This window comes from Budorcas taxicolor, chromosome 19 (assembly GCF_023091745.1).
Source record: "Budorcas taxicolor isolate Tak-1 chromosome 19, Takin1.1, whole genome shotgun sequence".
NCBI lineage: Eukaryota > Metazoa > Chordata > Mammalia > Artiodactyla > Bovidae > Budorcas > Budorcas taxicolor.
In genome coordinates, this window is record NC_068928.1 from 12,477,077 (window position 1) to 12,499,533 (window position 22,457).

At 39.6% G+C, this 22,457-nt stretch overlaps 1 protein-coding gene across 2 annotated transcripts in view; it reads left to right on the forward strand.

Moving 5' to 3' along the window:
* Positions 1-312: 312 nt before the first annotated feature.
* The window catches only part of USP32 (ubiquitin specific peptidase 32), a 196,795-nt gene continuing 174,650 nt past the window's right edge, over positions 313-22,457 (forward strand). For both annotated transcript variants that reach the window (XM_052657209.1, XM_052657210.1), the window contains exon 1: positions 313-416. In XM_052657209.1, coding sequence (XP_052513169.1) covers positions 359-416 — 58 coding nt within the window. In that variant the 5' untranslated portion in view covers positions 313-358. The remainder of the gene's footprint in view (positions 417-22,457) is intronic.

Genomic DNA, 22,457 nt, shown 5'->3' on the forward strand with positions numbered 1-22,457 from the left:
GGCGGCCATTACCCGGAACAGTCCCCGGCCTCGGGTCAGGTGACCCTCGGCGGGGCAGGCGGGAGGGAGGGGGCGGGAAAAGGGCGTGAGGAGGGAAGGGAGGGGAGGGGAGGAGAGAGGAGAAGGGCGGAGTAAGAGGGAGGGGAAGGGGGCGGGGGAGAGCTGGTCACGTGATTCGGCATGGAGGCGGTGGCGGCGGCCGGGAGGAGCCGCCGGGGCAGAAGCCGCACTTGTTAGTGTTGGGGGAGGTGGGGACCGGGGGACGCCGACACCGTCAGCCAGGGACGCCGAGGAGAAGGCGGGAGGGGGGTGGGGGCGAGAGCGGGCTCCGACCCCCGGCCGAGGGGATGAAGGGAGCATGGGCGCCAAGGAGTCACGGATCGGATTCCTCAGCTACGAGGAGGCGCTGAGGAGAGGTGAGGGGGGAGGGGTCTGGGCGAGCTGCCGGGGAGGCCGGCGACGGGCCGCCCGGAGGGTGGGTGACCGGGAAGGGGAGGGGAGCTTGAGGGCGTGGGGCGCCTGAGGCGGAAGGAAAAGGAGGCCACGATGGGGATTTTTGCGGGGGAGCAGGGTCGGATGGGAGCAGTGTTTGGGGATTGGGATCGTGTGGACGGGGGCAAAGCTTTCCCAGAGAGAGGGGTGTCAGGCGCTGGCAGGGCGCTGACCGTGCTCTCTGGTGGCGTTGTTCTGGATGTGTCCAGGGAAGTCCTCCTCCCCTTTTTCCTTGGGTGGCACCAGCCCTTTCCAGCCCCCCTTATCCTTTACTGCCATTTTCTCCTATCATTCGTTCATAGACCCTCCAGCGACATCCTAACCTCGTACCTAACAGCCCGGGCTGGAAGGCAGGGGGAAGGCGGCTGCAATGCTCTCTGTTCGCTAGCAGAAGCCCCTTCCAGTTGTGTGCCGTCTCTGCCGTTTCCAAAGGCTTTTTGCCAGTCTCTTGGGGGGCTGTCACCGTCCACTGCCTGCCACCCCCTCACCCTTTGAGCGGCTGACTGATGAGAACGACCTGAAATTGAGTTGTGTGTGAGGTGAGATGAGACTGGACAGCTGGTGTTGCCACAAGACCTTGTCTTCGGTTTCATCGCCTCAGACATTGGTCAGAACCTTTCATTACACTTGATCCCCAGTTCGCCTCCCCTCCTTCCCCATAAAATGGCATTCGGAAATCCAGCATTCTGATATTGTGTTATAGCTCCCTTTAGAGACCGGCCTTCTTGCTGCCAGTTCTAGCCTGCTGCTTATTGGCTCTGATGCACAGTATGTTGTTAACAGCCCCAACCCCCCTACCACTTAATCTGATACCACTGTCCGTGATCACTAAAGCACACGCTAACTGGAAGTGTCTATTGCTCAGTTTATGGCCGGAATGTGACTTAATTTTTCATGACTGGGATTTGAGAGAGAGAGAGAGAGTATGTGTGTGTGTGTGCGCGCGCGCGCGCGCGCGCACGCTTGCGCTTGTATTTCTTGGTAAAAAGTAAAAAAAAACAACAAACCATTAAGTAGCTTAGGTGTTAGGCATTATTGTTAACAGGTTTCTAAGTCAAGAAACCAGCCATGTTTCAGGTGATGGTATTAGTAGCTGAAGAAAAAAACTGCATTACAAGACAGGCATTCAATATGAGAATTTAGTAGCGAGCTCTTGTTCCTATGTTGGAAGGAAGGGGTAAGTTCATTGGGCCATCACCTGAAATTACATACAGAATTTTGATATATTCTTGTGAAATTACCAGAATAACAAAAAAACGCCTTTTAGGTCTTTTTTCACCCTGTGGAACAGTATACTGATTGTTCTTATGGGCAATCTTGCTTGAACTTTTTTCCTTGCTTCAATATGAGAAATATTCCAAATTCTTGATGTGTTTCCAGCTCTAGTAGACTAGTCATTTCCGGGATGCTGTTGAGCCTGACAGGTCTGGCCTCAATTAGGCAATGGTTTACATGGCAGTGAAAGAGGACTTCAGTGAAACTGATTTACAGCTTCAAGGTTTAGAGGTGTTTAGTTTAAGTTTGAGGGTGATTTAGCTGACATTAAGGAATTCTGAAATTAAATTTTTATCTAACTAGCCACATATAAAATAAGATTCGACCTTTGTAAATATAAAGGAAATTAACAGTTGGTGTATTTTAAACTGATTTGACTGAAGGTCTTCGTTCAATTTGTTAGGAGTCTGCTTGTTGAATTTTAAAACATCTTTGAAGAGGTAGCAAAATATTTGTTAAAATCTTCAACTTGTTTGAATGAATTTATGTGTTATCATTTTTGCTGCAGAGGAAAATAAAGGCAAGAAAGAGAAGCAAGCTGTTGATAAAACAGCATTTCTAAGTGTAAACCAGGAGCTTTTTTTAAAAACAACTTTCTATTTTGTATTATGGTATAGCCAATTAACAGTGTTGTGATTGCTTCAGGTGAACAGTGAAAAGACTCAGCCATATGTATGCCTATATCCATTCTCCCCCAAACTCCCTTCCCATCTAGGCTGCCACATAACGTTGAGAAGAGGTGAGCTTTTTAAATAAAAATAAATAAAGGGGGTAGTTCTTTTGAATGTAATACTGTTTGTTAAATGTCAGACTTTGATATAAAATTTTTTTAGTAAGCTTTTAGAAGGAATTTATAAAGCTTTTGATGGAGCTAGAAAATAGTTTGAGAACTTTTTTGAGGCATGTGAATAATCTAAATAGGTTCTAAAACTTACATCTGTTAGTCTTAGCTGCTTGCTTATATTGTATCAGGTGAATGGGGAGGTGATAGGACAAATACACAATATGTGCTATATGAATCACTGTACAAGTAAAAAGCTATCTTGACAGACTACTGCAGTACCTACTTGCTTGGCTTTACTTAAAAGTAGTGATCCCTAAATAATGCCTAACCATAATTAGGTGGTATTAAAAAAAAAGTCAAGTACGTATTGCCACCTTCAAATATGGAGTTACGGGCTGTTTATCTTGCAGAATGGGGCCTTGGAAATGCAGTGTTATGTTAACGACAGATAACACCTACTGGACCTGAGTGAAAGGGCAGTCTAGTGACTTCTTGTTTACATTTCAGAAGCTCTGGAAATTAGAAGATTGCTTTTGGATACTATTTTAGCTACACTGTATATCAGCTTAATAAAAATGAATAGTTTCCTTAAAGTATACCTTAACCTTTTTTTTTTTCAAAGGAGATGTATTAGCGGTAGCTTTTATTTTTGGCTTGTATCTCTATCTTTCTTAAATAGAACACAAGCTTTCCCTTGAAGGCTTGACTCTAGTTAAATTGCATATATTATCTAAAGTATAATATACTTACCATACTTTATGGATAGTGAAAATTTTAGCAGATAAGTTCTACATTTCTTTACTTCAGTTCTTTATTTCATCTTAAGTTTGTGGCCGTGTATTCCTAAAAATGTATTCTAAATGCTTGGAGCATAGCATTAAAAAAAAAAAAACAACAACCAAATGGAAGGAGTTACAGTTTAGAGCATTTCAGAACTCAGAATATCTTCTCCAGTTTTTAAATTCTTTTTTCATGCTCTTCCTTTCCTTGCGTCATTCTGGAAACAGAATTAAAAGGCTTTTTTTTTTTTTTTTAAGTAAGAATTGTCTAAATTAAAATTGTCCTTAAGTGAAGTTGCTCAGTCGTGTCTGACTCTTTGCGACCCCATGGACTGTAGCCTACCAGACTCCTCTGTCTATGGGATTTTCCAGGCAATAGTACTGGAGTGGATTGCCATTTCCTTCTCCAGGGGATCTTCCCCACCCAGGGATCGAACCTGGGGCTCCCGCATTGTAGACGCTTTACCGTCTGAGCCACCTTAGCTTTTAAATTGTGGTAATACGATACAGTGGGTAAATTTCTTCCAATCCTTTTCTTTGAGTAGAGTTTGGCAGTTATAGTAGACTAAGCAGTTAGGTGATGTCAGAAAATTTTGTTGTGGATTCACGTTTTGAAGTGTGTCTTTGCTCATACATTCAGCAAATTTTTACTGAGCTTTGGCTACTTAGACATTGAAGGAACAGAGATGACTTGGTACCCCCTCTCTTATAACCTGGATCAATGCTCTCCACTGAAATATACAGTATATACTTTAAAGTGTATGTAGGACTATCCATGGGAGGTGGGAATAAAATATTAGGAATTCCATTTTAAGGTGTTTTTTTTGGGTTTATTTGATAATGGGCATAATAACGTCTAAATGTTTTGTGTATTAAATTTATAAATAATTAACACACAACATTTATTAAGTGCTACAGTACTATAGAAAGGTGTGCTGTGGGAATGCAAAGTATGTGGGAGTATTTGGTGACCTGGAAGTGCCCTGCCACCATACTCATTTCATAGTATGTGCTCAATAATTGTTTGTTAAAGAATTTAGCACTTAAAGGTCATTGTGTTTGCTAGTGAAATAATTAAGCATGTAATAGTTGAAGATTGCAAAACTTCTCATTTTTCCTACCTACCAACCCTAATGTGCTCTAAGACATTGACTCTTCAACCAAGATTTTATCCTCCATGTTTTATAGTATTAAAATTAAATTTTCGTTAGTATTGTGCTAACCCTGATGTGATGTTAGCTGGTTTAGTGTAACATATCATTGTATAAATGGAAATTGAATTTCACAGTTGGTGCTTTCTGGGATGCACTGTTCTCTTTTATTAAGACACCAATTTTGCCTCTCAATATTTGCTAAATTTACCAGTGAACTCTCTAGCATTAGTGTGCAATGGTAGGTCTAGCCTTTTGCAAGTATGCCTCATCAACTGTTGTTATATGTAAAGGAGAAAAACAGAGCAGTTTTAAACAAAATTTATTTATTTGGCTGTACCAGGTCTTAGTTGCCGTGTGTGCACTCTAGATCAATATGTGGGCTCTAGATCCCTGACCAGACACTGAACCTACCCGCCTGCACTGGGGGGCTTCTCTGGTGGATCAGATGCTAAAGAATCCGCCTGCAAGGTTGGAGACCTGGGTTCAATCCCTGGGTTGGGAAGATACCCTGGAGGAGGGCGTGGCAACCTACTCTCATATTCTTGCCTGGAGAATCCCCATGGACAGAGGAGTCTGGTGGGCTACAGTCCATGGGGTCGCACCCCTGCATTGGGAGCATGGAGTCTTAGCCACTGGATCAGTTTGCTTATGTGTAGTTACCTAAGTAGTTACAAAGATACTGTTCTTCATAATCTCCAGTTTGACACTCCATATGGAGTGTCAGTGACAAAGAGGAGATAAATACACCAGTGAACCCTGGATTTGGGGGGGATGAGCAGAATGAGGTGACATCACTTGACTCTTAACGGCCTCCCCATTTACCAAACTGGACAGCTGTTGTTTGTTTTTTCTTGTTCATTGTTTGCCTTTGTGCTCGGTTAGTGAGACTTCACAGTGACAGCATTCAGGGTTGCCTTCCAAAAAGATGTGTAAGTTCCTTCGAGTTGGGAATATTGTGACCAGCCTATAGCCAGGTGTTTTCTCAGGAGACAGGGAAGGTTTTTGGCCCTTGATTTTATGATAGGTCACTGGAACAGTTAGGAACGTGACTATTTTTGTTGTTGTGGCTGTAGAAAATCTGTTTTTGGAGCACTAGAGTTTAATGCTGAGAGTTTAAACTCCATTGTTAGCCAGCTGCAGAGGTGGAGAGATACTTATTTATGAATTAAAAGTTGGTGGTTTGATAGCGGTACTGAGAAGGCTAAGATGGGACTGACAGTTCTTTTTAAAAATTGTATCTTAACATTTTAACAAATTACATTGGAGTATAGTTGGCTTATAATGTTGTGTTAGTTTCCAGGGAACAGCAAAGTCATTCAGTATTCATGTAGACATGTGTCTCTTCTTTCTCAGATCCCTGTCCCATTTAGGCTATTATAGGAGACTGAGTAGAGTTCTCTGTGCTATACAGTAGATCTTTGTTGATGACAGTTCTTTCCATACGGTTTCCAGAAAGCGTGGCTTCTCTTTTCAGGGCTTGTTTATGCTTCTGTTTTTACCTTTTGGGCTTCATGATATTTGTTTAAATTGGGCCACCCACTCAGCCTTTTTCCTTTCTTCTACTAAGAAGGAGCTCTTGGAGGTCAGAGGTAGATAGTTGATTACTGACCCCCAAACCTGACAAAACCAGCTTTATGAAATTTACTATTATAGTCAGAGGCCTTCTGTTAGAAGATCCATCTATTCAAAGATGAAGGCCTTCCCTTGTCACCCATTTTTATTAGGAATTTAATATTAATATAAAGCTCTCCTTATTTTAGAGAAATCCCATGTTTATCACTATCTTGTGAACAAGGTTCAGGAAAATTGATGGTGGTTGGAGTATTAGGAGCAAAACTGTGAGGTGTTACAGAGGAAGTTCTCCTTCTGTTTCATTTCTATAAAGTTAGATTGTGTTAACATCTTACCGCTTGCAGAAAAAAGCTTTTAAGGTCTGCTGTGGTGTCTTGCCTTTTCCTAATACCTTGTAAGAGTCTAGAGAGATTGCATTGTGAGACGGACTCTTGTATCAAGCTAGGCCTTGCCTAGTCTTCCATGTGACAGTAAATGGCACCACTATTCCAACGTAGTTCCTAAAGCTGAAAATCGATAGACATCCTCACTTCCTCTCTCACCATCTGACCGATCCTCTGGTCCCCAGTTCGAGTCTGCCGCCCAGTTTGTTGTCTAGTCCAGTCTGTTAACGTCTGCTCGCCTTCACCGCCACTACTCAGTGGCCATCATCTCTTGCCAGTTCACATGGTTTCCTAGTTTTACATAGCAGCCAGTGTAATCATAACATTCAGACGGGATCCTGTCATCCCTTTCCTGTCAACCTGCTTTCCTCTCAGCTTGGAAAAACTGTTTACAAATTTTCCCATGTCTGGCTCATTTTTCATGCCTGAAGTCCCAGCTCTGATTGCCTCAGATCAGCCTTCTCGTATCATCTTACGTGAAGTGGTCTTCTGTCAGTGTTGTGCTGTTCTGCACAGTTCACAACTTGTGATTGTTACATTTATTGTCAGTCATGATGCTGCATTCCCGGTACCAAGATAAGTTCAGTACCTGGTGTATTTTGTGCTCAGCAAATATTGCATGATTGGGTGAATATATAAATGATGGAGAGAAGATTTGGAGAACCACATAATGTTTGTGGAGGGTAAAGAGTGAAGTGCTGACAGGGATGAGTATACTGAGCAATATGTCCATCCCAGAATTTCTTTTCCTTTCATCAACTTTGAAAAAAATTGCTAAAGGTTTTGAATCATAGTTAAAAACATGGAATCCTTAAAATTAATACATAATTTTGTGTGTTTAGTTCAGGTATTGAATAACGTACATTCCTGAGTAGTCATTGAGAGACTAGAATGGCAGTCAGTATTGTGTTTATGAACGCTTAAGAATGTCTTTTAGTAATACATAGTATTTAGAAATTTTGTTCATGAAGTGATTTTTTTGGGAAAAGATTTATTTATTTTCAATTTATTTTTATACATTGATATTCATATACTTTTCATCCATAATGACAAATATCATTCTATTGCTGGATATGAGGTTAGAGTTGGGAACTTAAATGCTTCAAGTGTTGTACAGAGTTACTTTGGAAGCCGAGAATAAAATTCACATATAGAGCGTTCTCACTGGTTGTAAATAATCCAAATGATTTTAAACTAAATTTTATGAATAGCTTTTAAAAAAAATTAGGATTACTTTTCTTACACTCCACAATAATGCCTTTCTTTTTCTTAGTGTTTTAGTTTTAATCTTTATCACAATGATATACGCACATAATTTAAAGTCAAATGATTTTATGGGGCTTGTTATGGAAACAATAGTACTGTTATTCTCTCTCCCAGTTTTCATTTAGCCAGTTTTCCTCTAGTCATCAGCTAATACTTTGAACACTTTAAATTTATTAATTTGGTCCTTATGTCTTGAAATAATATTATGAGGACTTGGTTTTTTTTTTCTTTTTAGCACTGCTACCAGTTCCCAACACACACATATGTGCTCCTGTCCTCCCATTTTCTCTTCTTAGTGTGTGTATATTTTAATTTTGTTTAGAGATAGTTGTTAACTGTTTATATATTAGGCCTTTGTAAGTGCTCTTCTCAGCTAAGCTATTTAATATACTATTAATAGGATTACTTTCCTTTTCCTGTACACTTTATTTCCTCTTAAATATTCCCTTATTAATTGCTTTTATTTGTGTAGGTTTCTATTTACTGTAATTCAACCCCCAGAGTTGCCACCAAATGTTAAATCTATTCCATATGTTAATAGACCTCAGATGTTCACTCAGTTCACCATATTAGAAAAAAACATGTCCTGGAGCCTTCTGGCCTGCTCCAGTCTGTACGTTTTGCCCTTGCCCTTCGAGCCTCGTTGCTGTCCTGGAGATCCCCTCTGCTATCCTGTGTTGGATCCTGTTGTCTGTATACCTCCTTTCCTCTTTCTTGATTTACCCTTCCATTTTGGTGAGGCCACACCACACAGAATGTGGCATCTTAGTTTCTCAACCAGGGATTGAACCCGTGCCCCGCTGCAGTCAAGGCTTGGAGTCTTAACCACTGGACTGCCAGGGAAGGCCCTAAGCTGGTGCTTTCCTTAAAATTATTATTTCTCTAGTCTTTAGTGTCCGAGAGGCCTTCTATGTTTTAATCAACTAATTATCTTGAAGTTCCTATTGAATAATCCTAACACTTAATCTCCAGTCACGTGGGTCTTAATTTAAGGCTCAGGGAAGATTCATTGCAGTCATCAGTTAGAGAGAGGCTGGGGTGGAAGGAAGACATTGCCCTAGAATGGAGTTTTCATGATCATATATGGTTCACTGGTAAAGAACCCACCTGCTAATACAGGAGACGTAAGAGATGTGAGTTCAGTCCCTGGGTCAGGAAGATTCCCCTCAAGAAGAAAATGGCAACTCACTCTAGTATTCCTGCCTGGGAGATCCCATGGACAGGGAAGCCTGACAGACCACAGTCCAAGTAATTGCAGAATCAGACATGACTTAGCGACTAAATGACAACATACCACTACTGCTAAGGTATAAAACTCCACGAGGGTGGGACATGTATGTTTTACTCACTGCTGTATCCCTAGCACTTACACAGGGCCTATTATATATTAGCTACTCAATGTAGATTTTTTGTTTTTAAGAATTACTTACATATTTTTGATTGCACTGGGTCTTCGATGCTGTGCTGGGCCTTCTCTAGTTGTGACAAGCAGGAGCTACTCTTCATTGTGGTGCACGAGCTTCTCCTGTGGTGGCTTCTCTTGGGGAGCACAGGCTCTAGGTGCACAGGCTTCAGTAGTTGCGGCACATGGGCTTAGTTGCTCTGCGGCATGTAGAATCTTCCCGGAGGGGAATTGAACCCATGTGCCCTGCGTTGGCAGGCGGATTCTCACCCACTGTACTACCAGGGAAGTCCTCAATACATATTTGTTGAATGAGTGAATTGCATATCAAAGCAATCTTTTCTAAAAACTAGATTGAATATTTAGAGGAAGCTTGGTTTGGATATATGTGTATGTGTGCCCAGAGACCTAAAACTCATGTTTTCATATCTATAGTATATATGTATTTAAATGTATCTTTTACTTTATAAAAAGTGGTTAGTTGTATTAGGCATGTTATTATGTCATTTTTGGCTCTGCTTTAAAGTTGGTTTTGGAATCTGTTGGTGAGCAGCTGTGGCGGGAAACTGTGATGGGTTTAGAACAGTTGTTGGATTAATAAATCTGGTTTAGAGATTCTTTAGTTTATGTAAGCATCTATAAATGAAGTCTTTCACTGTGTGAAATTTTATAGATCAGAAGTTATTCATTTTGTCAGATGTTGACTCGACCTCTTTAAAGCTGATTATGGAAGGACAAATTGCCTATTCTTTATAAGTTTGGAGGTGTAGTAAGGAGGAATTACCTAATGGTGGATCCATTTTATATTGTCAAATCACTGGTACCATCTTAGAGATTCAAATAGAAGTTGATGGGTGATTACCAAGCAAATATATTTAAATTACAAAGAAATAAGACATCATCTGAATGAACACTTGGCAGTGAATAACATCTCATAGAAAAATGTTCCATTTTGATTGGAGCATATTTCTTATTTCAGTAGAGTGCAACTTCTTTTTCTACAAATCTGCTTTTATAATGCATATGTTTGCGATTTACCCATGGGCCCAGGCCAGAAACCTAGTCATCAGCTGAGACTTTTCCTGTCTTTTCTCTGTTCACGTTTAATCAGTCACAGTGTCCCTTTGGTGCTGCCTTCTTATCTTCTGTTCCTTTTCCACCTTTAAAGTTGTTGCCTTAGAAAAGACCTTCATCTGTCTCCTGGACTATTAATCTCATACCCATAATCCATTATTTATTTTTCCACCAGTATAGTCTTTCTGAAATTCTCAAGTGCCTTTCAATGGAAAGTACCTGTACCCTATGGTTTAAAGTCAGTCTAGCATGACAAGCACTCGTAGTTTCTGTGATTTGGTCCTTGCCTGAATACTTTTTGCCTTTGAAAATGCAGAGTACTTTCTTATCACTTACATATAGTTAAGTGCTCAAGTCTCACTGTACAGCTTGATGAAATTTTCGATGTGTACCCAAGTAACCACCATGTAAAATCTAGAAAAAGAACATTTCCCGCACCCCACTAGGCTCCTTCCTGCCCTCTCCCAGTTGATAATACCCCTCAGAGGTAACCAGTGTTTTGACGTCTGTCACTGTAGAGTAGTTTTGCCTGTTTTTGAGTCTCATGTAAATAGGATCATGTAATATTTGCCTTTTTGTGCACAGTGAACTCATTTGTTAAAAAGTTGAGTGTAAACTCATTTTTAAGGCCAAATTTTAAGCCTTTTCTCTATGAAGTAAGTTCTTGAGAAGATTACTAGTGTCTTGAAATTAGGGTCAGTGTGTATTATTTTTATTTCTAGAAGCTGACGTAGAGGCTGGCATGAGTTGATGTGCATTTTTCTTCCTGTACTAGCTCCCTCATCAGATCCTCATCCCTCAGAACTGAGCCCAGGCATCAGGTCCTCTGAGAAGCCTTCCCTGATGCTGCTCCTACTTCCTCTCCTGCTGTAATGCCCTTTTACTGTAGTAGTTACTCCACTGCATCGCAGCTGCAGGTTTGTCACCTCTACTTTATGTTGAGTTCTGAAATGCTTGAGAATGAGAACTCTGGGATCTAGAGGTACCTGGCAGGGCTTATATTAAAATGTTCACAGAATGAATGGGCCAGCTTAGTGCCTTTTGAATTATGAAGAAAGCTGACAGAATAAAGCTAATAGTAATAATCTGATAAACTGTGTTTTTACAGGATAAATTATGGTTGTTTCATGACATTTATGCAAATGCTTGAATGCTCCAGGGATATAAATATTTAAAATTGAGTTACAAACTGGCTCTAAACTAAAATTATCGGAATCCATGAAGCACTTCATAGAAAATATGAAGGAAAACAGAAACACAACCTTATGTGCAAGGACTGCTGCTGCTGCTGCTAAGTCGCTTCAGTTGTGTCCGACTCTGTGCGACCCCATAGATGGCAGCCCACCAGGCTCCGCCGTCCCTGGCATTCTCCAGGCAAGAACACTGGAGTGGGTTGCCATTTCCTTCTCCAATGCATGAAAGTGAAAAGTGAAAGTGAAGTCGCTCAGTCTTGTCCAACTCTTCGCGATCCCATGGACTGCAGCCTACCAGGCTCCTCTGTCCATGGGATTTTCCAGGCAAGAGTACTGGAGTGGGGTGCCATTGCCTTCTCTGATGTGCAAGGACTAGTAGATTTCTAATTTGTGTTATAATTTGCACCTTTGATTAAGTTTGAATGCCCACTTTTTGCAGATGAGCAAAAAGTTTTAATGGTTCTGAGACACTCATATTTCTTATAAGTTGTAAATACTAGTATGAATAGATAAAAGGGAAAAGTCATGTCAGAAGTCCATGTAATTTTTAGGAATGTTTTCCATATGATTTACACAACTTGATATTACTCCTGCTTTAAAATTTTTAACTTCTCCATAATAAGCATTATCTGGGCTAATTGGTTGGTTCTCCTCCTTTCAAATTTCTGTCATTTGCCTGGGTGACGTTTTCTCTACTTTCATCTATTTTAATAATTTTATATTGTATGAAGTGTTGGACAAGCCTGATGAGGCTGGAGTATGAATGGTTTGTTCCCATTCTACTCATCTTTTTGGACTTCTAGACTTTGCCTAAATCTTCCTGTCTTCTTTAGAACATTACTTAACTATCCAGAGCTTACTACCCTTGAATTCCTGTGACTCTTAATTTGTATACTTATTATTTCAGTATCTTTACATATGTATGGTGGTGTTGTATGTGTATTAATTCAGTCTTCCTGCTAGAATGCAAGTTTCTCGAGGAGGAATCTTTTTTCAAAAAAAGTCACTTTGCACAGGTTCAGCATTTCTTGGGTGATCTGGTGGCTAAGACAGTAAAGAATCTGCCTGTAGTGTGGGAGACCAGGGTTCGATCCCTGGGTTGGAAGGATTCCCTGGAGGAGGGCATGGCAGCCCACTCCAGTATTCTTGCCTGGATAATCCCCATGGACAAAAGAGCCTGGTGGGGTCGCAGAGTCAGACACGACTCAGTGACTGAGTACACAGCACAAGAGACCAGATGGTTATAGTCATAGTGTCTTTACTTGATTATGATGTGTTGTACTTTATATAAAATCAGTAGTTATTTCTTAGTTTTTTTTTAAGATACACACTTGGCCCTCTGTGTTCTGTGGGTTTGTGTCTGCTGATAAGGAGGACTGACTGTATTCATTGTACTGCTCCATTTAACGTAAAGGACTTGAGCATTTGTGGATTTTGGTATTCTGGAACCAGTCCCCCACAGATACCAAGGGACGACTGTACCTTTTAAATTTCATTTCCTCATCTTTCATGTCTTTCCATTTCTTTCATGTCTTCATCTGAATGTTTAAATAACATGTGGCTCATACCTCAAACTTTGTAGGAATGTAAGTGAAGGTTACAATTATAGGTCCAGGAGAACTATACTGCATAGCAGTTCAGCATGTGTTAGAAGAATTTATTAGAAGATAGGCACTTGAAGAGGTGGAAAGAATACACAGAAGAACTGTACAAAAAAGATCTTCATGACCAAGATAATCACGATGGTGCGATCACTCACCTAGAGCCAGACATCCTGGAATATGAAGTCAAATGGGCCTTAGAAAGCATCACTATGAACAAAGCTAGTGGAGGTGATGGAATTCCAGTTGAGCTATTTCAAATCCTGGGAGATGATGCTGTGAAAGTGCTGCACTCAATATGCCAGCAAACTTGGAAAACTCAGCAGTGGCCACAGGACTGGAAAAGGTCAGTTTTCATTCCAATCCCAAAGAAAGGCAATGCCAAAGAAGGCTCAAACTACCGCACAATTGCACTCATCTCACACGCTAGTCAAGTAATGCTCAAAATTCTCCAAGCCAGGCTTCAGCAGTACGTGAAACTTCCAGATGTTCAAGCTGGTTTTAGAAAAGGCAGAGGAACCAGAGATCAAATTGCCAAATCCGCTGGATCATGGAAAAAGCAAGAGAGTTCCAGAAAAACACCTATTTCTGCTTTATTGACTATGCCAAAGCCTTTGACTGTGTGGATCACTATAAACTGTGGAAAATTCTGAAAGAGAAGGGAATACCAGACCACCTGACTTGCCTCTTGAGAAACCTGTATGCAGGTCAGGAAGCAACAGTTAGAGCTGGACATGGAACAACAGACTGGTTCCAAATAGGAAAAGGAGTACGTCAAGGCTGTATATTGTCACCTTGCTTATTTAACTTCTATGCAGAGTACATCATGAGAAATGCTGGGCTGGAAGAAGCACAAGCTGGAATCAAGATTGCCAGGAGAAACATCAATAACCTCAGATATGCAGAGGACACCACCCTTAGGGCAGAAAGTGAAGAGGAACTAAAAAGCCTCTTGATGAAAATGAAAGAGGGGAGTGAAAAAGTTGGCTTAAAGCTCAACATTCAGAAAACGAAGATCATGGCATCTGGTGCCATCACTTCATGGGAAATAGATGGGGAAACAGTGGAAACAGTGTCAGACTTTATTTTGGGAGGGCTCCAAAATCACTGCAGATGGTGACTGCAGCCATGAAATTAAAAGACGCTTACTCCTTGGAAGGAAAGTTATGACCAATCTAGATGGCATATTCAAAAGCAGAGACATTACTTTGCCAACAAAGGTCCATCTAGTCAAGGCTATGGTTTTTCCTTTGGTCATGTATGGATGTGAGAGTTGGACTGTGAAGAAAGCTGAGCGCCGAAGAATTGATGCTTTTGAACTGTGGTGATGGAGGAGACTCTTGAGAGTCCCTTGGACTGCAAGGAGATCCAACCAGTCCATCCTAAAGGAAATCAGTCCTGGGTGTTCATTGGAAGGACTGATGCTAAAGCTGAAATTCCAGTACTTTGGCCACCTCATGCGAAGAGTTGACTCATTGGAAAAGACTCTGATGCTGGGAGGGATTGAGGGCAGGAGGAGAAGGGGACGACAGAGGATGAAATGGCTGGATGGCATCACCGACTCGATGGACGTGAGTTTGAGTGAACTCCGGGAGTTGGTGATGGACAGGGAGGCCTGGAGTGCTGTGATTCATGGGGTCTCAAAGAGTTGGACATGACTGAGCGACTGAACTGACTGACTGATGCAAGTGAAAACACTGCAAGTGGATTTTTAAGCCTTTGGAAGTTTTCACATTTATGAAGTCCTTCACAATTATTTCCTGATAGTTAAAAAAGAAAACTGATTTGATGTTTGCACTTCTGTAAAACCCTTTCTAAACGCTGTGTGTGTGTATTCCTAATATTAAGAAATAAATATACTTTTCTCATACATATGAGAGAAAGCAAAATTGTACTCAATTATGATTGCTGATTGTAATAGGAATATAGCTTTATGACTAGTATTTTCAACTATGTCTTAACCTTGTTGTAAGGAACTTCTGAAATGTTTCATGTGAATTTTTGTCTCATCTTCACAGACTTGGGTGTATATGTCATTTTTTTTCTGACTTCAGTGATTTATTATTACTATAGTAAACTACTATAATACACTGTATATAATATGAACTTTACTCTTTGAACCATTTAAAAGTGCATACTTCACTGCCATTAAGTACATTTCATGATACTGTGCAACCATCACCAGTATCTATTTCAAGAACTTGTTCATTAATAGAAACTCTATAATTGTTAAATAATAACTCCTCAGTTCTGCCACCCCCACAAGCCTCTGATAACCTTTATTCTACTTCTGTCTCTGAATTTGTCTATTCTAGGTACCTCAAGTGAAATCATGCAATATTTATTCTTTCATGTCTCATTTTACTTAGCATAATGTTTTCAAGGTTCATCCATGTTGTAACATGTAGCAGATTTCTTTCCTTTTTATGGCTGGATAATATGTCTATACTACATTTTGTTTATCCACTCCTCTGGTCATTTGAATTGGTTTTACTTTTTGGTTATTGTGAATGATCCTTCTAGGAACATTGGTACACAAATAATCTCTCCAAGACCATGCCTTCAGTTCTTCTGATATATACCTTGGAGTGTTGTCCAGTCGCTAAGTCGTGTCCAACTCTTTGTGGCCCCATGGACTGCAGCACGCCAGGCTCCCCTGTCCTTCACTGTCCCCTGGAGTTTGCTTAGATTCATATCCATTGAGTCAGTGATGCTATCTAGTCATTTCATCTTCTGCCACCCTCTTCTCCTGTCCTCAGTCTTTCCCTGCATCAAGGTCTTTTCCAGTGAGTCAGCTCTTTGCATCAGGTGGCCAGAGTATTGGAGCTTCAGCTTTAGTATTAGTCCTTCTAGTGAATAGTCAGGGTTGATTTCCTTTAGGGTTGACGAGTTTGATCTCCTTGCAGTCCAGTGGATTCTCAGGAGTCTTCTCCAGCACCGCAATTTGAAAGCATCAATTTTTTGGTGCTCATCCTTCTTTATGGTCCAACTCTCACATCCGTACATGACTACTGAAAAAACCATAGTTTTAACTATACAGGCTTTGTAGGAAAAATTATATCTGTTCTTTTTATTTTAATATGCTATATAGGTTTGTCATAGCTTTCCTTCCAAGGAGCAAGCCTCTTTTAATTTCATGGCTGGAGTCACTGTCCACTCAACGTTTAGCAGTTTGATGAACTGCCAAATTGTTTTCCAAAGTGGCTGCACTGTTTTTACACTCCCACCAGCAGTGTATGAGATTGCAGTTTTTCCATAACCTTGTCTACACTTGTTATTTGTCTTTCTTTTTTCTTCTTCTTTGTTTTTGGTGTTTATTTTTTATTTGGCTGTGTGGGGTGTTAGTTGCAGCACATGGGATCTTTGTTGTGGCCCACAGGCTCTGTTAGTTGTGGCCCACAGGCTCTGTTAGTTGTGGCACGTGGAACTCAGTTCCCCAACCAGGGATCCGACCCGCATCCGCTGCATTGCAGGGCGGATTCTCCAGGGAAGTCCCTATTTGCCTTTCTTATTTTAGCCACCCTAGTGGATAGCAGTTTTGATTTGTATTTCCTTAATGGCTAGTGATGGTTGATCATCCTTTTCTGTGCTCCGTCATTTGTGTATTTTCTTGTTTTTGAAATGAGTTGTTTGCTTTTTTGTTGTTGTACAAGTTCTTTATATATTCTAGATATTAATCCCATATTGGATATATGATTTGCAAATATTTTCTCCCTTTGTGGGGGATGTTTTTCATGCTCTTGATAGTGTCTTTGGTGGTCAGAATTTTGATGTCAGATATTTAGTTTTGTTTTTAAATATTATAGAGTGTGTAGAGGATAAAACCATAAAACCCCAAAAGATTGAACCCACAGCTGTAGAAATCCAGAGCAGAAAGTACCCTACTTCCTATATCCAAAAGAATTCCCCAAATAAGAGAATCCTTTGGACATAAATTATATGCACAGGCTGTGGGTAAATTAAAAGCAAACAATATTCATAAAGGCAGTGCTGTCTGAAATGAAAGTACTGGAGAGCCAATTTCATGATCAGATTTAGCCAGGTTGGAAAATTGGGATATTCATTGAGGAACATTGTAAAGATCAACCTCTATCATTGCAAGTCAGTGCAGTCACTCAGTCATGTCTGACTGTCTGTGACCCCATGGACTGCAGCACGCCGGGCTTCCCTCACCAGCTACTGGAGCTTCCTCAAACTCATGTCCTTTGAGTCAGTAGTGCCATCCAATCATCTCATCCTCTGTTGTCCCCTTCTCCTCCTGCCTTCAATCTTTCCCAGCGTCAGGGTCTTCTCCACTGAGTCAGTTCTTCTCATCAAGTGGCCAAAGTGTTGGAGCTTCAGCATCAGTCCTTCTAATGACTATTCAGGACTGATTTTCTTTAGGAAATTAGGATTGACTGATTGAATCTCCTTGCAGTCCAAGGGACTCTCAAGAGTCTTCTCCAACACCATAGTTGAAAAGCATCAATTCTTTGGCGCTCAGCTTTCTTTATGGTCCAACTCTCACATCCATACATGACTACTGGAAAAACCATAGCTTTGACTAGATGAACCTTTGTTGGCAAATGTGCACAAGTGATAATTGGTAGCCTCACAAGGAATGAGATGTGCCTTGTGTCTTTATCAATTCTAAGGAGGCCTAAAGCCTATATGTTATATATGCTGCCAGAGTAGAGACCAGTTTATTGTTAAGATGGTACTTAGTGATGCAAATAATGTTTATATGTCTTAAAATCTTATGTTTTTGTAGGCATTCTTTTAAAGAAAGTTTTGCCATTTTTTTTTTAAACTTCCTACCTGGAAATAGATTCTCAAAAGTTATATCTTAATGGGCATATAGAGATTAATAGATGAGTAATACTGGGTGATAAATACTTGCTATAAGAGGTTTCTTTTTAGCTTTGTAACCTCACAGATGTAGTTCTCTGCCATATCAATATTTTACTACACCAGTGTTCTTTGTGTGATTTTATTAGAGGTTGTCAGCCACTCATCTAATGATTCTTACTTCAGAAGATTTTATCTCTTGGCAGTGGCTTTTTAAAACTTAATATATTGGAGAAACCTTCTTTTCTAGACTTAAGGCTGATATTCTGTGTTAGTCTGAATATTTTTTCCCCAGCTTTTGAATGTTGTTTAACTGAGTAACCGGCTTTAATCAATTATTAATACTTTAATGTTGCAATTTAGTGCAATTACAGTAGAATACTCCAAGGAAGAAGTTAAATTTTCTTCCATTTTAAAAAAGTTGAAAAAATCAGAATATAATTGGCAAAAAATTGATAGGAAAAATGCAGTGCATATTCTGACCTACTGTTTTTTGATTACATATGTTGGAAGATGGGTTATCCTTTATTTCCAAATTAATGTAGAAATTAGAAATTTGTTGGAAAAATTTAAAAAGATGAGTCAAAATTAGTATTTACTTTTTTCACCTTCCTCCTGCTGACATTTTGTGCTTAGAATTCACGTCTCAATTCTGATTGGCATATTAGACTTATTTCTGCAGTTTTCTGTCAGATTGCTTCTACCAGTGTTGATGGGATTAGGGTAATCATAACTCTGGCCTTATCCATGGAGTATACTCAGCTCTACTACATTTAAAATAGGAAAAGGAAAAACAGTATTAACCAGAGATAATTTAGTATATGTTATTTATACACTTCATGGGTGTATGTATATATGTGTTTGATCCTAGAATGCAAATTCCAGCATTATGCTATATAATTTGTGGTGCATTATAGATATTTCTTTAAATGCTCAATAATACTGTTCATGTAGTACACTGTAACTTAAATGATCAGAATTAGTGTTTTATTGTTTGTAATAAAGAAATTTATCACGAGTAGTTTCAAGCTTACTTCTTGTATAACTTAAAATATGGAGTGGGCCTCTTTTCTTTTGTGAATTGTCATATTCCTTTCTAAATATGGATTAACTTCCAGTACTTTCTCTTTTGTGCTTCCAGTGTTGTGACAGTACCTCTGAGGTTTCCTTAAAGTTGGTTTTTTTTTGCACCTGTGCTGCTTCCTCTGGGACGACATCATCATTTTCAACACAACCACTATCCTTATTTGCCTTTCACTAAGTTCGTCTAAATGCATGTCTGCAGTGGCACCCCACTCCAGTACTCTTGCCTGGAAGGTCCCATGGACGGAGGAGCCTGGTGGCCCGCAGTCCATGGGGTCGCTAAGAGTCGGACACGACTGAGTGACTTCACTTTCACTTTTCCCTTTCATGCACTGGAGAAGGAAATGGCAACCCACTCCAGTGTTCTTGCCTGGAGAATCCCAGGGATGGGGGAGCCTGGTGGGCTGCCGTCTATGGGTTACACAGTGTTGGACACGACTGAAACGAATGTAGCAGCAGCAGCAGTCACTTAAAAGATAGTAATATCAGTATTTCCATGGTCAACTGTTTCTTCTAAATCTCCATTTATGTTCAGTTTGAATTTAGCATTATTTGTTCATTTGTTTGCTACATTTTTTATCTTTGTTGATGAGTTCCCTCTTTTGATTATCCATTTTCAGAAAATATCATGGATTTATTATGCAAGTACCTTTGCTCTCCATGTGAGAACTACATAACAGATGCTAAGTGACCAATTATAGACAGACTTTTAGAGAAGTGACATGATTTATCACTGATGATGATGTGCCTGTTTGCATAGAGATTTATGCACTGAAGAGATAGCAGTGAAGTTTGGACTTTATGCTGTTATTTACAGTTAATATGAATAGGATAACTGAAACTTAAGCTATGTTTTGGGGGGACTTGGGTTATTCAGCTAAACTGCAGTGACTGAAATTCTGCATTGTGTGGTAACCATACAAAGCAAGGACTGCCTTTGTATTAAGAAGAATAACTTTAGTTTCTCTACAGTTCATAAAATAAGTGCTTTGGTGAGGATTTGATTTCTCAAGAAGGGAATAAATGTGTCTATGGTTTGTAGAATAAAAGCGACATGTGTGCTCAGGCACTCAGTTGTGTCCGACTCTTTGCGACCCCGTGGTCCTGCCAGGCTCCTCTGTCATTGGGATTCTCCCTGCAAAAATAATGGAGTGGGGTGTCACTTCCTTCTGCAGCTGATTTTCCTGACCCAGGGATCGAACCCGGGTGTCTGCATTGCAGGTGGATTCTTTACCTACTGAGCCACTAGGGAAGCCAAAGGATATGAGGCTTACCTATATAACCTCAGTTTTTTCTTACACTTAAAAATTCTACGAGCTTACTGCTTTTAACATAGACAATGTATGATGTGCTTACATTCTGTGGGTAGATTTTAGATGCTTTTTGTTTCTTACCTACCTTGTGAAATTGATTAACAAAGATAGTGTTATTTCCCTCCCCAAATTTAGTAATGATTATTTGCTTTAAATTGTTTATAATTAAAATTTTGAACAGTTTGTGTCCACCAGTAGATTAGTAAAGTGGATTATATTCACACAATGAATATCATATGCTCATTAAAACTGATACTGTAGAAGAATATTTAATAACATGGAATGCTGTTCAAAATATGATTCAGTGAGGAAAGCAGTATAATGTGTGATCTCAGTTTTGTAAAAATGGTATACATGTAAAGGAAAACAAATTTGAAGAATGTATTACAAAATATTAACAGATTATCACAGTGTTGTGAAGTTGATGGTGTTTTTCTTGTCTCCTTGTGTGTGTGTTTTTCAAAAAAGCTGAAGTTGTATTTTCTTATTACCAAAAAAAGAGGCAGTATCATATTTTATGCCACTTCATGAATGACGTGTGTTTCTTTCATATTTAGTTATAATAAGGAGTTCCACGTCTTTTGATACTCCGGTGGAATTAAAGTCCCATTGAAATTTTAAATGTTTATTTCTTTTTGGCTGTGTTGGGCCTTAGTTGAGGCTTGTGGGATCTGCGTGGTCGCGTGCAGGCTTCTGTCCAATTGTGGCATGTGGGCACCAGAGCACAAGTGCTCTGTAGTTGCAGCACGTCAGCTCCCTTGTTGTGGCTCGTGGGCTCGGCTGCCCCAGTGCATGTGGGATCTTAGTTGCCCAACCAGAGATCAAACTTGCATCCCCTGAATTGGAAGGTGGATTCTCAGCCACTGGACCACCAGGGAAGTCCCCCATTATAAATTTTCTGTGACTTTTTTAAGATTAAATTTTCAGGTTAATGTATAAATACATTTTGTGTGCTTTCTGGCCATTATGAACATGGAGTTGTGTTTTATAAAGCTTTCAACAGCTTTTATTAATTTATTCCCTTTACTATTTAACAACTTTTCAAAGTTTTTTGTGCTGCAGAAAAATAGAGGCTGTTTGCTGGTATCACAATTAAAAGTGTATGTGTTGACAGAATATCAGGTTAAGAGCTCTAGGACTTACTGAAAAATATTCAGTTTTTTTCAATATAATTGAAGAAATTTTTCTAAAAAATGTAGTACATTTTCTTCAAAATTAAAGTTTGGAGAATGATTTGATAGCTGCCTCTTTCATTAGCTTATAAAGAATTGAAGATGTTTTGAGTTTATCATTAAAGTAATCTAGATAAGTTCCTATTAAACATTTGAATACTACTTTGTTAATCTGAGTTATATAGAGAAGTTAAAGGTAAATTATTTTTAAAGTGTTTAAGTAGAAAAAGTTGAATAGTAAGAAATTACATTTCTTTCACAAATCTCTTCTGTGTGTAACTTGTAAGTTCCTTTTGCCTTTCCCCCCTTTTAAAACCTTCATAGTTTGTTAGATTTGACAAAAGCACTTACATTTCTTATTGAAATAAACAATTGGATGATTAATTCTTTTACTAAATGCCTTTGTACTGTTCTAGGCTCTGTTGGGAGTGCTAGTTGTACCAAGATAAGACATGATATGACCTTCAGGGCTTTATGATTCATGTAAGATAAAACAGAGTCATGAAGGAGAGTTTGGGGATGAAAGGAAAGAGGACTGAAAGATGATGAAGTGATCAGGTGGCATTTGTAAAAAGTAGCGTGGTATCTATTGAGAAGGAGGGAGCAGTGTAAAGAAAGGCAAACAGGGATGTCATCTAACAACCAATAGCACTTTTGTCAAATGTGTTTAAAAATTAAAAAGCAATACAATAGCTTTACTGAAACCTGGAAAAGAGAGAATTTCACTGATGATCCTGTTGCCTGGCAAAGCTAGTCATTTGCTTTTACTTTTTTTTTTCGATAAATGTTTTATATTATTTTAACCATAGCTTAAAGCTTAACATTCAGAAAACTAAGATCATGGCATCTGGTCCTATGACTTCATGGCAAATAGATGGGGAAACAGTGGAAACAGTGTCAGACTTTATGTTTTTGGGCTCCAAAATCACTGCAGATGGTGATTGTAGCTATGAAATTAAAAGACGCTTACTCCTTGGAAGAAAAGTTATGACCAACCTAGACAGCGTATTCAAAAGCAGAGATATTACTTTGCCAACAAAGGTCCATCTAGTCAAGGCTATGGTTTTTCCAGTAGTCATGTATGGAT